The following is a 19339-nucleotide window of genomic DNA, read 5'->3' as shown; positions in this document are numbered from 1 at the left end:
CTATCTGAGGCTACAACAGCCGCTGTTCCTAAATCTAGGATGAGTAAATGCTCTGTAATAATGAGTCTGACATGATAATCACATCCAGCAGTCAATCTGTCACCACGTAATTCTTCCACTGAAAGCGTAACAGAGAAATGGTCCCCCCTCGTCGGAATCGTCCCCCCGCTGGTAAAAAAACATTATTAACTCCTTTAATGATATAATCCCAATTGTAACATGACCACAAATAGTTCTGGATTTAACAGACGACCTGTCAAAAAAAAGAAATTAAAATATAGGTGTATATGTCACAATTTCTCACACAGATAGTTTACTACCCGGAATCATTCAATGCGACACAAGGGATTAATGGCTGCAGTCAATGTACGGATCTCTTGTTATTGTTTACATTTTGGAAACTATATGTTTTCTCTGTTTTCAGGCTGTCATTGACTAAGGACCCACTTTTATCCAATAATGATGTGAGTTCACGTTGAACCATTTCCATCATATTCTTTCTAAAACAGTATCAAGCTAACTTGCGACGAACTAGCCCTTATAGCTGCTAGCTAACACAGCTCCATCTTTACTGTCGCCCATTTCTTCAGAGATGTCAAGTTGATGATCAGCTTTGATTTGGCTTTCCTGATATTGAATGTCGTGAGCGTCAAAATGATTGAAGAGGTATAGCGCCCACTGAGCCCCAAGGCCCAGAGACAAAGTCAAAATTGGGGAATATCGAAGGTAAAGACACTGCTATTACACTTGACACATTCTATCTATCAGATCCCCTACTGTACTTGATTATCGTGCTGGTACAACACAGTGAATGACGTGATCTTAGCTAAATAGGCCCTGCACTGAGTATTTTGTATAGTTATTTTATCTTACACAGCATGGAGTGTAACCATTGGTAACCACCTTCAAAAAAGAAAATGCCCAATTTCTGTGCAGACGGTCGTTGTTACAAGATCTTAATCAGACACCAAATTATTACAGTTTATCTCATATATCATCAACAACACTCATTTTGCACATAGCTACTGTTGTTTCTTCCAATATGGAAGATCAATTGACATTCATGAAAAGCCTCTACTGCTATTTAGTTTGAAGTGTAAAAATCATATTTTATTATCTTGATTTGTTCATTGTTAGGGTGCACAATGTTTAGTGCAACTCAAAGTTCCAAGTCAGAGTTCCTGGACAAAGCCAGGCAGGCGAGAGAGGAGAGGAAAGGACAGAAGGAGAAGGAGAGAGCAGCAACCCAAATCCAAGCTCTTATTAGGAGATTTCTTTGTCGCTGCAGACTCCAGAAGCAAATACGGTAAGCTCAACGGTATTACATGTGATGAATTCACATGGTATGAAGTGTGACGAATCCACATTTACGGTATAAGCAAACCTCACATGCAGATAAATTACAGAATGATTAGAATTTAGAGAGACTGTTAAGTGAGTTTTACTTTGTGAGTTTTAAGCACACTGATATAACATTTTTCTTTCAATGTCTCACCAGGAAAGAGGTTGATGATTATTTTCAAGTTCCTGAAGTTGGGACTTCAAAGAGAAATGCACTATCAATCTTCAAAATTGCTCGGAAATTATTATTCATCTATTGCCAAGAAGATAAATTGGTGAGTTATCTTTTGTTACACTGTGTTGACTAACCAAACTAACTAAATTGTACTACACAGACAACATTGTGTGTGTTTATTATTTGGGATACTTTCATATTTGATCAAAGACCTGTAACTGTAAGTGGAAACCAGACAAATCTGCCAGTGCAAATTATTTTTGCCCACCACCGCTCAGTTGCGATTGGATTTCACTACCTCCGAAGTAGTGAGGGACCAATCAGGGCCCAGTATGCAAATATGGAGCAGGTTTATCACCAGAGGCATAATTTCATAATTTGCCCCTTGGAAATGCAGGTTTCACACAGATATTCCAGACCAATATCTCGCAGTGATATTAGTCTGACCATGCCAGGCTATATCAATAGCTAAGTCGATTATTTGGCTGAATTATTTTAAACCAGTCACTTTAATTCTACCTACTATACAGAGGTTTGAGAAGCTTTGTCGGTCCATACTTGCCAGTATGGAGATTGAAAATGAACCTAAAGTGAGTATGCTTTAACCTTTTTCTTTACAAACAAGCAGCTTTTAGATAAAGTACTATTTTTCTCACTCAGTGACTGTTCTGTCATTTGGATGGCAGGTGTGGTATGTGTCCTTGGCCCTTTCCAAAGACCTCACCATTCCTTGGCTCAAACAGATTAAAGATGTTCTTTGGGTCTCCTGTCAGCTACTGAAAACCCTAAAGGCAAGTTTTGCATCAAAGCACTACTAGTTACTAGTTACTTTTGAAAAGTAATTTGAATCCAGTGTTAACCTATTTGACTTATTTTTATTGCAGCCTGACATTCTTCAGGACAATAAATTGGTAACACTGTACCTCACCATGCTGGTGACTTTCACAGATGTTTCGACTTGGAAGATAGCACGAGGGAAAGGTCAGTCTCTGATCGGTTACAGTTGTCACTGAACACATTTAATTATTGGGTGACAAGCTTGTTGAAAATAAAAAACAAATCGTGCTCCCTTCTTTATTCAAGGAGAGGCTCTGAAACCCGCATTGACCAGGTTTTGTGAGAATATTATGGGGCATCTCAATCAAAAGGGATTCTATTCTGTACTACAGGTACTGTAACAGTTCATACAGTTCTTTTTTTTATTTGGTGCCTTATTTTTGAGGGGCGCTAGATACAGTATGAGAGCTATAAACAGCTATAGTGTAGATTCTGTCTTAACACAAACATTAAATGCCATTGACAATGAATGGAGAATTTACATCATATATGTCTGAGCAAATCGGCTGTCGGTATGGATGTCGGTGGAAACCCTTGGCCAATAAGGGACCACCATTCTTAGGGACTTAACTATGGTATGTTTCAAGGTTGGTATAAGGTCAATAATTGATTAGAGCGCCCCTCACTTCACACAGGTGTGATTTTTTCACTTCACCTTTGTTTTTCTTGTATAGATCGTGCTTACTAATGGCTTGGCTCGTTCCAGACCTTCTCTCTCAAAGGGCACTCTAACAGCAATATTCACATTGTCATTAAGGTAAGCTGTCATCGGAAGAATCTCAGTCTCTGTGATATTTAAAATGGAGCAGACACTCACACGCATGCACACTCACTCAAGGTTCAAGGTTCAAGGTTTCTTTATTTTGTCTCCCAAGGAAGAAATTTGTCTTGGACCCCAAGGACCCGTCCTGCAGCATACAGATACAAAACAATACAGTACAATACAAAACAATACACAATACAAGACAACAAAGGCACACGGTGACCCGTACAACATTAAAAAGAAAAGAAAACACACACCAACATACCTAGTGCAAAAGAAGAAGAACATCACCTCATAACCTTTGACCCCTACCCTGTCTGCTCTCTGCAAGGACTCTGTTAAGGAGTGTGATTGACAGAGGGACAAAGGAATGCTTGTACCTATTATATTTGCACGCATGGACCTCGTACCTCCTACCTGATGGCATTAGCCGATATTCAGGGTATTTTTCACTCTCCCTTTCTTCCTCGCTCTATCTTTCTCTCTCCCTGTGTTTGCACTGGGCAGATACGAGAGAGACCCCCCCCCCCCCCCCCCCCCCCCCCTATTCAACATTTGAATCGGTTGACTGACCCACTAGGGGGATCCGCTCGTAACTCCGACGGCGCATTAGTCTGACAACGTGGCTTCGCGTGCGGTTAGGGTTAGGGACGGGGTTAGTAATGGGGTGAGTCAGACCAACGTGCCGTTGGAATAATGACGCGTACCCCCCACTCGGACACCTCACTACCACCGCCACACATTGTACAACCGATTTTCAGCTACAGACCATAGTTGGCGGCCATACGGCCCGATGTCGGCTTGTTGTGTGTACCTATTTTTAAAGCTGTATGTATTTTTTCCCCAGACCGGTCATTGCTGCTCATTTTTCTGATAACCTGCTGAGATCGTTCCTGATTCACGTCATGTCAGTTCCAGCAGTTGTATCCCATCTCAGTGTACTCACCCCAGAGGTAAACACTTTAACAAAATAAGTTTGATTAATTTGACTCATTTGGTCACTGTGTCTACAGGTTGACTGTCTTTGATTGTATCTTCTTTATTTGGCAGTGCATGGCCTCCATACAGACTCATGACCTGCTGCGGAAGTTCATTATATTTCTCAGTCGTGAAGAACAGTGTTTGGACATATGTGTTTGTCTGGAAGGCAGCCACACACTCTGCTTACTGGGTAGGCTATCTTTTAAATTAGACGATGAGAGTGGCTTTTACAAATGTGTAACTATGGACAAGTAAGCCCATATCATTAACTGTTTGGTCATAGCTACATTGTTGGTAATACTGTTTTTCAAGCATATGGCATGTTTGTAGTATTTCATATTTTTCTTTGTATTGTAGGTAACTTGATACACCTGGGCTACCTCAATGAGAAGGTCCTGGAGGAAGAGGCCAATCATTTTGTGAAGGACCTGACTGACATGCTGTCCTACTGCCAGAGATATGTGTCCCAAAAGAAATCCAACCTCACGCACTGGCACCCAGTTTTGGGCTGGTTCTCCCAGACTGTAGACTATGGGTCAGTGAGACGAGACATCCTCTTTTATTTCGATCGATAACACATTTAGTGTGACACATATTTAAATTAATCTCTTCTCTGGTTGTCCCCTCTCTTATTCTCTGCAGTTTGAACGAGTCAATGCCGCTGGTCACCAAACAGCTGCAGTACCTGTGGGGTGTTAATGTTATCCGAACACTTTTCAGTGATGTCCTCTCTAAAAAGTTGGAGAGTCAGGAGCCGACTCCTCCTCCCCCACAGCCTAGCACATCGCAAAACAATCTACCAGTTAAGAGTGAGTTATTTAGCTACTAAATGTCCCACGACAGTCCACATCACAACACATCTGTTGCTTGAGATTCCTTATTTCCCAGAGTTACGTACAGGTATACTGTATAAGGCAGGAGTTCTCAAACATTTGATGCCACAACCCCCCGGGTGATCACCTCCACATACAGAGAGCAGTGAGCTGTTTATCGTCTGTCTGTCGGCCTGAGTTGATGAAGCGAGACATGGCAAAGGCACACAGCTATAAAATATTTCACAATCATAATAACACAATAATTGTATTCTTTACTTACTACTTTTCAAAAGCTCAACATAATTTTCTTTGATCAATATCACCTTTAACATTGGCTTCACTAGACTTGATAACTGAAAAGGATCATTAATGTTACCAAGCATGTAACCGTTTTATTTATTCTGAATCCCCTTCTGTTTTGACTGTTTTGTGGCTGTGTTGTGGCAGGTCTCTTCAAGAGGGCATTTCAGAAGTCAGCTTCAGTACGAAACATCCTGAAGCCAGTGGGAGGGAAGCGTGTGGACTCTGCTGAAGTTCAGAAGGTGTGCAGCATCTGTGTTCTCTACCAGACTGCTCTCTCGACGCTGACACAGATAAGACTCCAGATTCTCACCGGTCAGTGCCACAGGGTTACATGTACACAGTAAAATCTTCAGTGTGTTAATTTAACTGAGAATGTACAAATGTAACCAAATGGACTGTTTTCGTACCATCTCTTGGGAGTAAGAAATTGATTCATTAACATTTCTTTCTATAACTGCACACAAAATGGATAATTTATGGAAGGCGTTGCCTCAATTCTGTGCAGGTCTCACACACCTTGATGATCTGTTGCCTAAACTTTGGGCTTTCATCTGTGAGCTGGGTCCTCAAGGAGGCCTGAAACTGTTCATGGAGTGCCTAAACAATGACACAGAAGAATCCAAGCAGCTCTTGGCCATGCTCATGCTCTTCTGTGACTGCTCACGGCACCTCATCACGTAATAATAATCATAATTACTGTACATGCTGTGCAAGAGAGCAACTACTTTAACTCTATAGCTACATTTGAAGACATGCAATTTTGTATGTGTTCTAGAATTCTAGATGACATTGAGGTCTATGAGGAACAGACATCTTTCAAGATAGAAGAACTTCTCACCATCTCCTCATTTCTGAACACGTTTGTGTTCAAGATGGTATGGGATGGTATTTTAGGTGAATAAGCCTCACCTTTTTCTTCATAATACAGATTTTAGCAATTATCTCTACTCAAGAAGTCATCATACCATATTCATTACTTATTCTGTCCAAAATCAGCTCATCGAGGTTGGATGTGAGTGTTTTATCTCTGTATATTTTTGTCTGACAACAGAAAATGCCAAAGGAGAGAAACTGGAGCTGTTCCACAGTGTTCATGGCTGGCTGATGGCGCTCTATGAGCGAGACTGCAGAAGGAGGTTCACCCCTGATGACCATTGGCTGCGCAAGTGAGAAATTCACCTCATTCAAAAAGAACATTGAATCATTACATCACTTCCTGTGTCTTTTGTCTTACTACAATAGTCTAGTAACATTGTACACAGAGGAACAAGTGAGCTTTTCTATTGAATCAGAGTATAGTCACTACACAGTGCTTCAATAGAAACGCTCATCTGTTTCTGTGGGTGTGGTTGCTCTCAGGGACCTGAAGCCCAGCCTATTGTTCCAAGAGCTGGAGAAGGGCAAGAGAAGAGCCCAACTTTTACTGCAGTACATCCCCCATGTCATTCCACATAAAAATGTGAGTATGCAGTTTATTGGATTATTTCCTTTTAATTGCAGGCGTAGTGCTGCTTTCATATTAATTTCTCTTTGTATTGCCCCACCCATTGCAGAGGGTGCTGTTGTTTCGGAACATTGTGACAAAAGAAAAGGAGAGTTTGGGATTGGTGGAGACGAACTCTGCCTCACCGCACGTCACCCATATTACCATTCGCCGCTCTCGGATGTTGGAGGTATGGATGGAGCTAGCCTAGGAAGTATTTGGCATGGAATTAAATGCCATTACTTTTATATATTATAACCACAATCTCAGATTAATGTCTGTAATGTCCTCTCCTTAAGGATGGATATGACCAGCTCCGTCGGCTGCCTGTGAATTCCATTAAAGGTGTCATTCGTGTGAAGTTTGTCAATGACCTGGGAGTAGACGAGGCTGGTATTGACCAGGATGGTGTCTTCAAAGAGTTTCTAGAGGAGATCATCAAGAAAGTGTTTAATCCTGCACTCAACCTCTTTAAGGTAATTTTCTTTTAAATCCAAGTTGAAGTCAATACAATATTACTAGCAGCTAGCACATCTAGATACTGGTTGGAGGTGGTCTGCCTGCTCTACTATTGAGGAATTTCAGCCCTGGTGTCGGGTGGGATACCTGTTAAACAATGTCAATAAAGCAATTTGAAGCAGAGCCGGCATGCCAGATTGGATACTAGATTTGTGGTTTGGACATTGTTGCAATTACCTCTCTGTCAGGCAAGACAAGAAGAAAGCGTTCTTCGGTTCAGATTGTACCTTTAAAAAGAGATGTCTATTGTTTTCAACTTGAACTTAGAGTAAAGTTCTGCTGCTGTCATTGACCATGCCGATTCTTACCATGAAGATGATATTTGTTTCACCATAGACTACCAGTGGAAATGAAAGGTTATATCCTTCACCTACATCCTACATCCACGAGAACCATCTGCAGCTCTTTGAATTTGTGGGGAAAATGCTTGGCAAAGCAATGTATGAGGTATGTTTGAGGAAGTTCTTATTTATTGTTGTGGTACTGAACGCAGAAGCGCCTTCCAAGGTGCAGCGAGTGTCTAATTTACTTTTGTGTTTTCAGGGCATTGTTGTGGATGTCCCCTTCGCCTCCTTCTTCCTAAGTCAGGTCTTAGGACACCACCACAGCACATTTTACAGCTCCATTGATGAGCTGCCTTCACTGGACTCTGAGTTCTACAAGAATCTCACATCCATCAAGGTCAGCAATATTTAATGCTTCTCCAAAACTCTTTAATGGCTAATTATTACCCCCCCCCCCCATGGGTGTTTATTCATGGATAACATTGTTCCAGTTGATTCATTTATTTGATTTGAGGGAGACTTCATGTTTGGTTTTTCAGCGCTATGATGGTGATGTAGGGGATCTAGGACTGACGTTGTCTTATGATGAGGATGTCATGGGACAGGTATGTCCTAAAGCCATGTGTAAAATGCGAAGTGAAATTATTTAAAACATTTCATCAAGACAAATCATCTGTAATTCTGAAATCCCATCCCTTCCAGCTGGTCTGTCATGAGTTGATACCGGGAGGGAAGACCATGCCAGTCACCAATGAAAACAAGTGTGTACATTTTTATCAGATTCTATAAAAATATGCTGTAACACGCGTGTTTAAGTATATATACAGTACAATGTTGTATACTAGTGTGTATGGTTGTACTTTTAACTGCATACGGTTGTACTGTATGTATGATGTTTCACTGTTTGATCACCCTCTGAGTCTGACCTCATCTCCATCTCCACCAAATGCATTCTCTCATAGGATCAGCTACATACACCTCATGGCACATTTCCGGATGCACACACAGATCAAGGAGCAGACCACAGCATTTATCCGTGGGTACCGCAGCATTATCAACCCAGAGTGGTTGCACATGTTTTCCACTCCTGAAGTTCAGCGTCTGGTTTCGGGGGACAATGCCGAGATCGATCTGGACGACCTCAAGTATGGAACCTCTCTGACATGCCCTTCCTTCAATATCTTTATAATGCTGTCTTTTGCTATTTTATTCAATGCTCCGTGATTTGTTAGGATGCTTGCTTGCGGTATCCTTTCATGTTTTATGAACAAAAGAGGGAGGAGTAAAATCTATGCTACACATAACAAAAGGGGGAAATGTTTACACAGTTAATAATTAAAGGTGCAGTAAGTGAGTTTTTCAGTTTGTTAAAATAAGTTAAATAGGCCCATATTCTGCTATATCTGGTAATCATTAACTCTTTGTCTGCCACCTGGTGGCAGCAGAAGGTAGTTAAACCCTACGATTGTGTTCGTACTTAGCAGTAAAATAATTAATAGTGTTCAATAACTGGGGTCTCCCTGTCTTTCTTGCGCTTTAGTGTACAGAAAATTCATTTTCAATTTCATCCAATCAGGAGAGACACGGGAATATATTTAAAAAAAATCACACCCGTGTGAAGTGAGGGGCGCTAATATATTAAAGTCTAACTCATGTTGATTAGGTGATGGTGATGTAAAACAAACGGTGCCAACACAAACATTAAACGCCATTAACAATAAAGAGACAATATGACGTAATGAGGCACATTATGACGTTATTCCCCATCATTGTCAATGGAGTTTACAAAACAAACATTGAACTAAAGTATATTACCTTCAATTCACCCGACACTGAAGCATATCCTTTTTTTTAATAATTTTTATCCCACGATTTTGTAACCCATTTTTCACCCCTGTGTCAATGATCTAATGTACACACCCTCCGCCAACCTGGGGAGAGCAACGGACTTGAACTCATGCTTCCTTCATGCATGAGTGTCCAAGTTGCTCCGTCACCATCAACATCTAGTATATATACCTCCGAGCATACGCATAAAAAAGCCAGCACGACCACAATACTTGCGTGCTCTGCTTGTGCAAGTAATTATATGCAGACTCCTACACATGCCTCTAAACATAAGGTTACATAGCACAGCAGAGCATGTAGGTACCCCGACACAGACTCCTACACATGCCTCTAAACATAAGGTTACATAGCACAGCAGAGCATGTAGGTACCCCGACACTAACCAATATATGGCTTGCACCGGAGCTTCTTGGAACTTCTTGGAACAAAATATATAGCTTTAACCTTTTAAGACAAATCCTTTAAAGATAACATTTTCAGACCATATATATATATATAATTTAATTATTTTTCTGATAGAAAATTACAGCTCTTTTTTCACTTGCCCTATTCAACCACATGCAATAAAATCTCCTTTGTGATTAACCAACACGTATCTTTGACAATTTTGGTGAAGATTCTGTATGTATCATTTTGCTCTAGACCATGTTGCATCTGATGGTATAATGGTTAGCTGTTTAGGAGAAGCCCAGGTTCGATTCCTGGTCAGGGAGTGATTGTTTTTTGTAGGGTCAGCAGTAGCTGAGTGGATTGAGAGGCCGTCTGGGAATCGGAAGGTCGCCAGTTCGTCCTTCAGTCCTCCCAGTCTGTGTCGAAGTGTCCCTGAGCAAGAGAATTAACCCCTAACTGCTCCTCAGTGCTGTATTAATGGCACTGCCATTAGTTAGTATGGTTGGTATTAGTTAGTATGGGTATATAAATTCTACGTATGTGCAAATGTACTGTGGAAAATACCCCAACAACTACCAAAGGGGAGACAGTTATTATTATGTATTTCTCACTTCCCCAGGAAGCACACTGTTTATTATGGAGGATTTCACAGCAGTCATCGGGTCATCATCTGGCTGTGGGACATCCTGTCCAGTGATTTCAACGCTGACGAGAGGGCTATGTTCCTCAAAGTGAGCTCTCTTCTTATGTCCATATCTACTATCAGACTTTTATAACCACCCCTGAAGTAGGCCAATTACATATATTTAATTTGCTACATAATCTGTATTATAAGAGATTTTCTTGTCCTCTGTTGTTATTGTGTTCTTATAGTTTGTGACTAGCTGCTCAAGGCCGCCTCTTCTAGGTTTCGCCTACCTCAAACCACCTTTCTCTATCCGTTGCGTAGAGGTTTCAGATGACCAGGTAAGAAAGACGGGGGAAAGGGAACAGTATCCTTAGAAATAAATAACATCCCTGCTTTGTGTAGAATTATATTGCTTTCCGTTTATTCAATGTCTTGTTTGTGCTCAAGAAATGTGTTAAAGTTTACATTCTTGTGTCTAGGACACTGGAGACACCCTCGGCAGTGTCCTCAGGGGCTTCTTCACCATTCGGAAGAAGGAGCCTGGTGGACGTCTGCCCACCTCATCCACTTGCTTCAACCTGCTCAAGCTGCCCAACTACAGCAAGAAAAGCATTCTGCGTGACAAGCTGCGCTACGCCATCAGTATGAACACAGGCTTTGAACTCTCTTAACTGAGGCTGAGCTGCACCAGGACAGTCTGCACAGCAGGGCTTTTCCAAGCAGCCAGACCCCAACAAGGGGGTCAAGGCTTGCCTGAACTGGTGCCTGTCACTTCAGTGGAGCATCAGAAGTGAAAGAGGAATCATAAAGGAGCTGTGTACTTTTCCTTTTGTCTCTGTTAATTCAAACAAGACAAGCGTCACTCTCCTTCGGCACAGTCCCTCTGGGACGTCCAGCCAGCCACTCACTGGCTGCTTCTACCCATTGCTGCCTATAGAACCTTTTTTGCAATCATTGGCCATCATATATACTGTTCTGGGGGGAAAAACAAAGAGAATGCTGTTTTTTCTTTTCTTTTTTGCAGCATGATTAGATTTTTAAGCATTTGCTCAACCACTCGTGAATTTCAATACATCATATACTATACTGTAATTTGAAGAAATGCAGAAATATCCTGGCCAGATTTCTACTTCTCAGGCTTAACAGAATGATTCATGAACACAACCATGTCAAGCAAAGTGGAAAGCAATACAGATACAATGCAAGCCATTAGACACATGAGAGACTCACTTGAGAAAAACCAGTCCAAGGGATGCATTGTTAATATACTTACCCGTTTGGATTCTATTATCCAAGTAACTTTAGGCTGTTAGATGTGTTTTAAGAAGTATTGTGGAACATGATGCACCTTTTTATGAAGAGAAGACAAATCATTGATTCATGTTCAAATTTTATAAAGGGGAAATGGCCCATGATAAGTGGCCCTGTGTTGATTACCTTATATCCCATGTGGATTATGGAACTAAATCCTGGTGACCTCATTCCATTTCTCCCTACTTAAGACCCTATAGTCATCTGACTGAGGCTATGGCCGTGTGTTTTTCTACACAGAATTGTATCAGACACCCTAAGTCCCTGAGTCTTTCATCATGCTGTTTGTTTACTCAAGACAAATATGTCATCCCCTGCTGTATCTGGGGATGTTTTTATTATTTGTGAGTTTCTGCCTGTTGGCAGCAGGCAAAGCTGATCCATGTCATTCACCCCAAAACGTGAACCACAAAGTCAATCTGTGATGTTACTGTTTGTATTAATTACCGATATAATGAGATTTTTCACTACATCTTTGAATAATGCTGAGTGCCTCATGTACTGTTTGTGTGTGTCCGCCCTGCTATTATATGTCTGATTGTCTTGAGTCTCTCGGAATCAAGCCATACATAGGGGCAAGGTACTTGAATGTTCCCTGCACCTAAGAAGAAACAGCTGAAACCCAACCACTGTTCTACCACTACAAACAAACAAGGAGAGTTACAGAAGGTTTCTCTCTCATCTCTGGACTTTTTTAAGCCATGTGGGGGAAAAAAAATGATGTCACGGACTGGTTCATGAACTGAATTTGAAGGCTTGTTCTGATGTCTCCTATAGAGATGTTCTCTTGCACACTAATTCTGCTCTGCTTGTGGCATTTGAGAAAGGGAAATACGGCTTACTACTACTAATACTTGGTTGTGCACTAGTGTTTCACACCAAAAATAGCAGACCTACGCCCTCACAACGTGTTGCAGTGCGACAAATGAGCTTGTAGATCGCCTATTTTTGTTGCGTGACATTGATGTGCAACCAAGTACAAATCAGGCTTAAGGGTGAATGGTATACTCATTACATGAAACAGGGTTGAATTACTTAGTGTAGTAATTTAAGTTACTTATTGTTTATTACCAGTGAGGGCACTACAATTTTAAAAGAACTGAAAAAGGTTTAAATAATTAAAAATAGCAAATTTACAATTATGCACAAGTGTTTTTTTGGTGGGGGGGTTTGCGATTGATGAAAGACTAATATAGACGACAAGAATATATTCACTATTTGTCTAAACAATATTATGGCCACTACTAACTTTACTAATTAAATGCGAACATATTGTAATATATCCCTAATTATATTAAATTTAGATTAAGTGAACCTGTTCTTATAATCTTTGATAAACAAACAAAAAAACGTTCTTGAGGATATCACTTCTAATGAGCTTAATTTCCCCTTTCCTGTTATTGTCCAGTCTTTGCTGAAACATGTTGTAACGCTACAGAAATAGAGCTGTTGTGTAGTGTGCAAGAGAGATGAAAGATACCTCATGAGCTTTGTCTGTTGTTTGATGAGGTCACTCATCAGTTCTAAATGATGTCATGAAATCTACAGTAACAACAGTAGATCAGAATGAATGCAAATGCTCCAGTGGACTGCTGAAGCTGGCTGAATCCAGCTCAAGTGCAACACTCCTATTGAAGTACAGACCCCTTTATAGAAGTGATGCCTTGTCAGACTGGCCTGAATCTGATTTTCCTATCCAGATTTTATGCAGTCTGAACAAGGCTCAATCTCATTTGTAAAAATCAGTTTACATCAGTTTTTTCTTTTGATAAAAAACAATCTGATTCCAATCTGTATTGGCCAAAAATCTGATCTGTGAACATAGCCTTAGAAACTGGCTGCACTATGTGAAATAAGTTGTTGAAAAGGCAATTCCCATGTAAAACCTGTCCATGTGTAAGATACTCATTCTTCTGTGAGACATTAACAATGTTAACAATTGTTAAGTCATGTAAACCATTATTATATAAAACATTAACAGCATATTGTGTTTTTTCAGCCCCCCATTATTAGCTTAACAGAGCATAGGCTGCCATTGCCTTGATTATCATAATTAATTAACTATATGCACCTGCCTTACTTGTCTTGCTCCAAGTTAAAACCTACCTGTTTTACATGATTTTGCTGTCAGGTAGGCAGGCTACAGTATAGTATTTTAAAGATTATTTTTGTGTTTTGTTAAAGTAAGTGTTGAATAACTATATTCTGATGATTGCTAAAGAGTATTCCTCTATAGTGATCAGAAAATACCTATTCATCATCCAGTCAGGAGAGAAACCTCAGTCAGTATAGGAGAAGTGAAATCGGAAGTAATTACACAAAAATATGAGCAGACAAAAATTGGAATTGGTAAAAATTGATAATAAATAAATGGGTTCTCTCTCCTCTCCTTATTGGATGAAATTGGTGACCATATTTTCTGGAGAGAGGGGCAGACCTGTTACAGAACAAACACTTGAAATGATTACTAACTTCGTAACGTTTTAAACCATAACATACTTATAGTAGGCCTACCTAGTACCTATTAGTATTCTGCAGGCATATTGTTCATTGTTGCAAAGATCAATGAGTAAACATGTAGCTTCGAGACATATTTGCAACATTTATAAGACTATAGGAGGGGCAATTGAGTTTCTGATACATTGTTGTTGTTTTTTCCCTCCTAAACTGTGGATTATGTTCTGCACACCCCAAAACCCATGTTCTATCCTGTGCTCACTCCTTGTACTTCATGACAGGTTAACCTGTCCTAACCATTGGTAGGATCTGCATGGGTTCTGGATACTAACTATCCATATCATCACTGGATCATTAATGATGACTAGTCGACAAAGCCCTTCTCCCACTAACTGGTTTAAAACCATACAAAGGTAAATGCACACCTGCAGCATTACACCAATTAGGCACACCTTTCTGGGATAATCTTTTGTGTTTGTTATTTTGTGACAACTAAATGACTATATAAATGCAATGATTGGAAAATGATTGTTTCTGAACACAAGGCTAGACAAGGTTGCTAATTTGGCAGGTTAGGTTTGGTTTGGACAAATGATCACTTAAATTGACAGTTGTTTTAAAGCAGGGGTCTTTACTCTTCACTCTTCAGAAGCCCTCGGGGGTCTTCAGAGATACTGTGGGGGGGGGGGGGGGGGCGTAGAGGAAAAAAAGAGCAGACCAAGTACTGGGCCAAAGGTCAGGTTTACAAAGTGTTGGAGGGTTTAAGTAGTTATGAATCCAATATGTAGTGGGGGTCCCTGGCCCTGCTTCAACTCTCTCTCTGTCTCAGCTAAGGGGTCCTTGGCCTGAAAAATGAAGACCCCTGTTTTAAAGTTTATATAGAAAATCCAACCCTAACTCCCCTCTGTTAATTCATTTGTAAGTTTGTAACACTAACTCCAACCCTGAGGGAACATAAAGTCTACCCTGATTGGCTGAAAATACAGGAATTTCATAGCTGGGTTCTCAACTGGTCAGTCTGAATAGGCTTAAACCTTAACTGCAAATAAAATCTACTTAGAAAAGACCTGCAAGATGTTTTGTTAGAATGAGTGGAAAAGCAAGGGCATGTTATGTATGTCAAAGGAATGGCCGCTTAACATGCAGAAGGTATGGATCTGTAGAACCCCTACTGTGTGTGTGTGTGTGTGTATATATAATGGTGTTGAACGTATTTGGACAGATATTTAGACCACACATGATTTATGGTAACTAGTTGCTATTAACCATCTTTTGTGTTCCAGGACCAGGCAAGGAGAGCCTTGTTTGAAGCCACATCATGGATCTGTAGAACCCCTACTGTGTGTGTGTGTGTGTGTGTGTGTGTGTGTGTGTGTGTGTGTGTGTGTGTGTGTGTGTGTGTGTGTGTGTGTGTGTGTGTGTGTGTGTGTGTGTGTGTGTGTGTGTGTGTGTGTGTGTGTGTGTGTGTGTGTGTGTGTGTGTGTGTGTGTGTGTGTGTGTGTGTGTGTGTGTGTGTGTGTGTGTGTGTGTGTGTGTGTGTGTGTGTGTGTGTGTGTGTACTGTATATAATGGTGTTGAACGTATTTGGACAGATATTTAGACCACACATGATTTATGGTAACTAGTTGCTATTAACCATCTTTTGTGTTCCAGGACCAGGCAAGGAGAGCCTTGTTTGAAGCCACATCATGTGACGAGTGTGGAGCTGCTGCAGCGGGCGCGACATGCCTTCCAAGCCGGGCGCACAGTTCAGGAATCCTTCAGACTGGCTCAGCTTGAGGCCCTAGTGCGTCTGCTGGTGGAACATGAGTGTGAATTTGTGGATGCTCTTGGAAGGGACCTCCATAAGGTGTGGACTACTAAAGCACCCACAATATTGAAGTTTATGTTTGTAGTGTTCACGTTGAAATAATGCAGTAGGTTTCTACAGTCAGAAAGATATAATTGCTAAAGAGATGATTTGTTTCAGATATTTTAGTGATGGTAGCTTACTTTTGTACCCGTTTCCCAGTCACGGTTTGAGACAGTTGTGTTAGAGCTCATTCTTGTGAAGAATGAGGCTTGTTATGCTATCAACAACCTGAAGAAATGGATGCAACCACAACGCGTGGAAAGGAATCTGGTGAGATGCATGTAAATATTTTTCTAAGCATTGTCATCGGCATTTTCCCATGCAATCTTAGGTGAGATTTAGAACATGCTGTCGCCAGGGTACAAAGCAATGCATTGTACTGGGCCCACCAGATCAGATTAGAAGCTGAGAACCGAAATGGTCTTTACATAATTTAAAGATTAAAATGGGCTAATACATCCTTTAGACTGCAAGGTGCCTGCTTACTGATGACCGTGGCTCAACTTGACTTGATGTGAACTAATTTTGAGCTGTTTTGTTATCTTACTGATGTAGTCCACCACATTAGATGAGTGTCTGGTGGTGAATGAGGCCCTGGGTGTGGTGTTGATCATAGGATCCTGGTGTAGTCCTGTCCAACTGTGTCTGGTGCCATTGGTAGGGGCCATCGCAGCAGGTGCCGTTAAAACAAATTTAATTTAGACTATATATTTATATCCTCCCTTACCAATAGTTTGACCATTCATATGTTGTGTTAATCTTTGTAGGAAACTGTGCAATAATCAACCCCTCTCAGTGCACCCCTCACACAGCAGAGCTTCTACATCGCCTCATCTCCTCATATCTAGATAATGTGAGTAATATAGTATTCTATATGCTACCACTGTTATTGCGAAGGCTTGGAGCTCCTTTATTGTAAATCCCAACTAGATTGAGTAACAACGCTTTCTATTTGGGGAAGTATTAGTGTATTAGGGCAGCGGGCTGATGATTCAATTCTTATGATCAAAGACTTAAATCTATTCAATAGTTGGTTTTAGTGCATCAAAATGGAAACCTGTTTTCCTACCCTCACTTTCTGCAACTACTGTATTAACCAAAAGTCCTAGATCTGGTCATATTTCAAGAAATGATTGTACAACAAATTGTAGAAATTCAGTATATCGTGGCAGTGGCACTAGCTTATGGTATAGTGTTTCTGAATAAATAACATCCTAAATAAATACATGCCACCATTGCCAACAAATTACAAACTGTGCTGCCATGTATTTTAAATATTGTACTGAGGCGTTATGATGGCTCATCTGAGTCATCTCTGAAGTGTACCTGTCAGCTAAGACTGTAATCACTGGTAAACTGCATAATGAACATGGCTGAAATGGCACATACAGTATGTTTTGTTTTGCTTACTGTAAGTCGCATCTGCTAAACGCCTCAATTGTTAACAGTATAAAATAAAGACACCTATTTTATCCCTGATGCAAACATTTAAATCATTTAACCTAATTCATTTTTTGTTCTTTTTCAAGGAGTGCTTCCATGTGATTCTTGCAGGCCCAAATTACTTGGCTGAAATTGCGGAACTCAATTTTGATCACATCTTCTTTACAGGTAAAGATGAGTATGATTCAGCTGTCAAAATACGTTGTTTTTGTGGTTACTCATTCTCAATTAGATTTTATAAAGATTAAACTGTCATTTCAACTGTCACTAGGAAACAAGGAGGATGGAAGCAGAGTGGCTCAGGCTGCAGCTCGCACACTGACACCTGTTACACTCGTTCTGGGTGGCAAGAACCCATGTTATGTGGACCAGGAATGTGACCTCCTTATCACAGCACAACGCATTGCCTGGGCACGTTTCCATAATGCTGGGCAGAGTGTGGTAGCGCCTGACTACATCCTGTGCCATGTTGATGTCAAAGCAAAGCTGGTCCAGGCCCTGAAATGCTGCCTGATACAGTTCTATGGCTCTGATCCCCGTGAGTCCCATAGCTTTGGGCGCATGGTGAATATGGAGACCTTGAACCGTACCAGAGACCTGCTGTTGAGGTCTGGGAAGGTGGCCATGGGTGGGAAGGTGATCGAAGCAGAAAAATACATTGGTAATGGTAATCTATTTGGGAGTTTTTCCTTTATGCACAAAAGTTTGCACTATAATGTGCAAATACTGTGTTATACTGTACATATTTGTAATGGATGGTTTGTTTTGATCTTGTGTTTAGCACCAACAATTCTGACAGAGGTGGTAGACTCGGACCCCATCATGCAACATGAAGCTTTTGGCCCGGTTCTTCCAGTTCTAACCATTAATAATGTAGACGAGGCAATTGCCTTCATTAATCGGCAAGAGAAGCCTCTCTGTGTGTATGCTTACTCTACCAACAGCAAGGTAATAACTAGGCACACATATTTATTTATATTCATTATTCAATGTACACTACTTGTGCTGCCAGCGCATATTCTATTCATGAGCACATCATCCTCATCATCCAGGTCATTTCAAGGCTAATGACTGAGACATCTAGTGGGAGCTTTTGTTCCAATGATAGCGTCCTGCAGAGCCTCATGGTGACATTGCCTTTTGGTGGAGTTGGTAAGTCTGTAGTACGCAACCTTACAAATGACACATTGGACTACAAATTATGCCAAGTTTAGTGTGTATGGGGGTCCAACCCTCTCAAGATGATGTAACTTGGGGGGTGTGTGAATGGGATCAATAATATATAAAATCTCTTTAAACTTGACAGGGGCAAGTGGAATGGGCTCCTACCATGGGCGCAGCAGCTTTGACACATTTTCTCACAGGAAATCGTGCCTGCTAAGAGGCACACGATTTGAATGTGTCACCTACCTGCGTTATCCACCCTATGACAACCGCAATCTGTCTCTAATGACATGGGCCAGCACACTCTCTCAGAAGAGCGAGGGCTGGTGCCAGATTTTATGAGGTCGGATGATGACATTTGGAAAGAAAGCTGAACAGTCCAGACCCTGACGTTCAAATACTGGACATGGTGCAATAATAAAAATTAATGAGGAACAAAATGAATTGTGATGTCTTTATCCAACACAGTGGCATATGAAAATAATAGTACACACTTTACTTTTTAACAGGGGTGGAAGTAACTAACTTACAAATACTATTACAGTAATTTAGAAGTTGCATGTACTATTTGCAGTACACACAATATAATCATTCAGATTTAACGTAACTTTAGTATACTGCTTTAGGAAAGGCAGGGAGTATAGCCAATTATACTGTTATTTACAGAGCCCCGAAAGAGACTTATGGCCCAATGAGGACATCTTTCTTATAAAGAAAAGATGGTTCACCACTTTGGATTCACTTA

General features: G+C 40.7%; 2 protein-coding genes across 5 annotated transcripts; both read left to right on the top strand.

The window, feature by feature from the left end:
* Positions 1-67: 67 nt before the first annotated feature.
* ube3b (ubiquitin protein ligase E3B) lies at positions 68-13661 on the top strand. Its single transcript, XM_079515857.1, has 29 exons — positions 68-171; positions 425-464; positions 591-726; positions 1138-1306; positions 1499-1616; positions 2047-2106; positions 2203-2307; positions 2401-2497; positions 2600-2685; positions 3028-3110; positions 3964-4069; positions 4167-4287; positions 4455-4632; positions 4740-4906; positions 5360-5527; positions 5721-5892; positions 5991-6109; positions 6267-6381; positions 6575-6674; positions 6769-6888; positions 6998-7174; positions 7554-7664; positions 7761-7898; positions 8041-8106; positions 8204-8262; positions 8464-8646; positions 10359-10470; positions 10613-10705; positions 10847-13661. The coding sequence occupies exons 4-29, from the start codon at positions 1146-1148 to the stop codon at positions 11036-11038; spliced, it is 3207 nt and encodes a 1068-aa protein (XP_079371983.1). The 5' UTR covers positions 68-171; positions 425-464; positions 591-726; positions 1138-1145; the 3' UTR covers positions 11039-13661.
* Positions 13662-13729: 68 nt separating this feature from the next.
* On the top strand, positions 13730-19034 carry aldh3b4 (aldehyde dehydrogenase 3 family, member B4). 4 transcript variants are annotated; one of them, XM_079515860.1, is made up of 11 exons: positions 13730-13809; positions 14417-14548; positions 15789-15984; positions 16147-16257; positions 16543-16663; positions 16755-16840; positions 17517-17598; positions 17702-18091; positions 18212-18378; positions 18483-18582; positions 18737-19034. In XM_079515860.1, exons 2-11 carry the CDS (start codon positions 14493-14495, stop codon positions 18934-18936), a joined length of 1509 nt encoding a protein of 502 aa, XP_079371986.1. In that variant the 5' UTR covers positions 13730-13809; positions 14417-14492; the 3' UTR covers positions 18937-19034. The 4 variants fall into 4 exon arrangements, with proteins under 4 accessions (XP_079371986.1, XP_079371985.1, XP_079371987.1 ...); XM_079515859.1 differs by having other exon boundaries at positions 13745-13861; XM_079515861.1 differs by lacking the exon at positions 13730-13809 and adding an exon at positions 13849-13987.
* Positions 19035-19339: the final 305 nt, after the last annotated feature.

Source organism: Electrona antarctica, assembly GCF_951216825.1.
Source record: "Electrona antarctica genome assembly, chromosome: 12".
Taxonomy (NCBI): Eukaryota; Metazoa; Chordata; class Actinopteri; order Myctophiformes; family Myctophidae; genus Electrona; species Electrona antarctica.
Note: the sequence above shows the minus strand (reverse complement) of the source record. Positions and strands in the feature narration are given on the sequence as shown.

Coding starts and splice junctions, on each gene's coding strand:
- ube3b (XM_079515857.1), top strand. CDS start 1,146: ATGTTTAGTGCAACTCAAAGTTCCAAGTCAGAGTTCCTGGACAAAGCC. Junction 1,307..1,498: donor AGACTCCAGAAGCAAATACG/GTAAGCTCAACG, acceptor ATGTCTCACCAG/GAAAGAGGTTGATGATTATT. Junction 4,907..5,359: donor AAACAATCTACCAGTTAAGA/GTGAGTTATTTA, acceptor GTGTTGTGGCAG/GTCTCTTCAAGAGGGCATTT.
- aldh3b4 (XM_079515860.1), top strand. CDS start 14,493: ATGATGACTAGTCGACAAAGCCCTTCTCCCACTAACTGGTTTAAAACC. Junction 15,985..16,146: donor TTGGAAGGGACCTCCATAAG/GTGTGGACTACT, acceptor CCCGTTTCCCAG/TCACGGTTTGAGACAGTTGT. Junction 16,841..17,516: donor TCTCCTCATATCTAGATAAT/GTGAGTAATATA, acceptor TTCTTTTTCAAG/GAGTGCTTCCATGTGATTCT.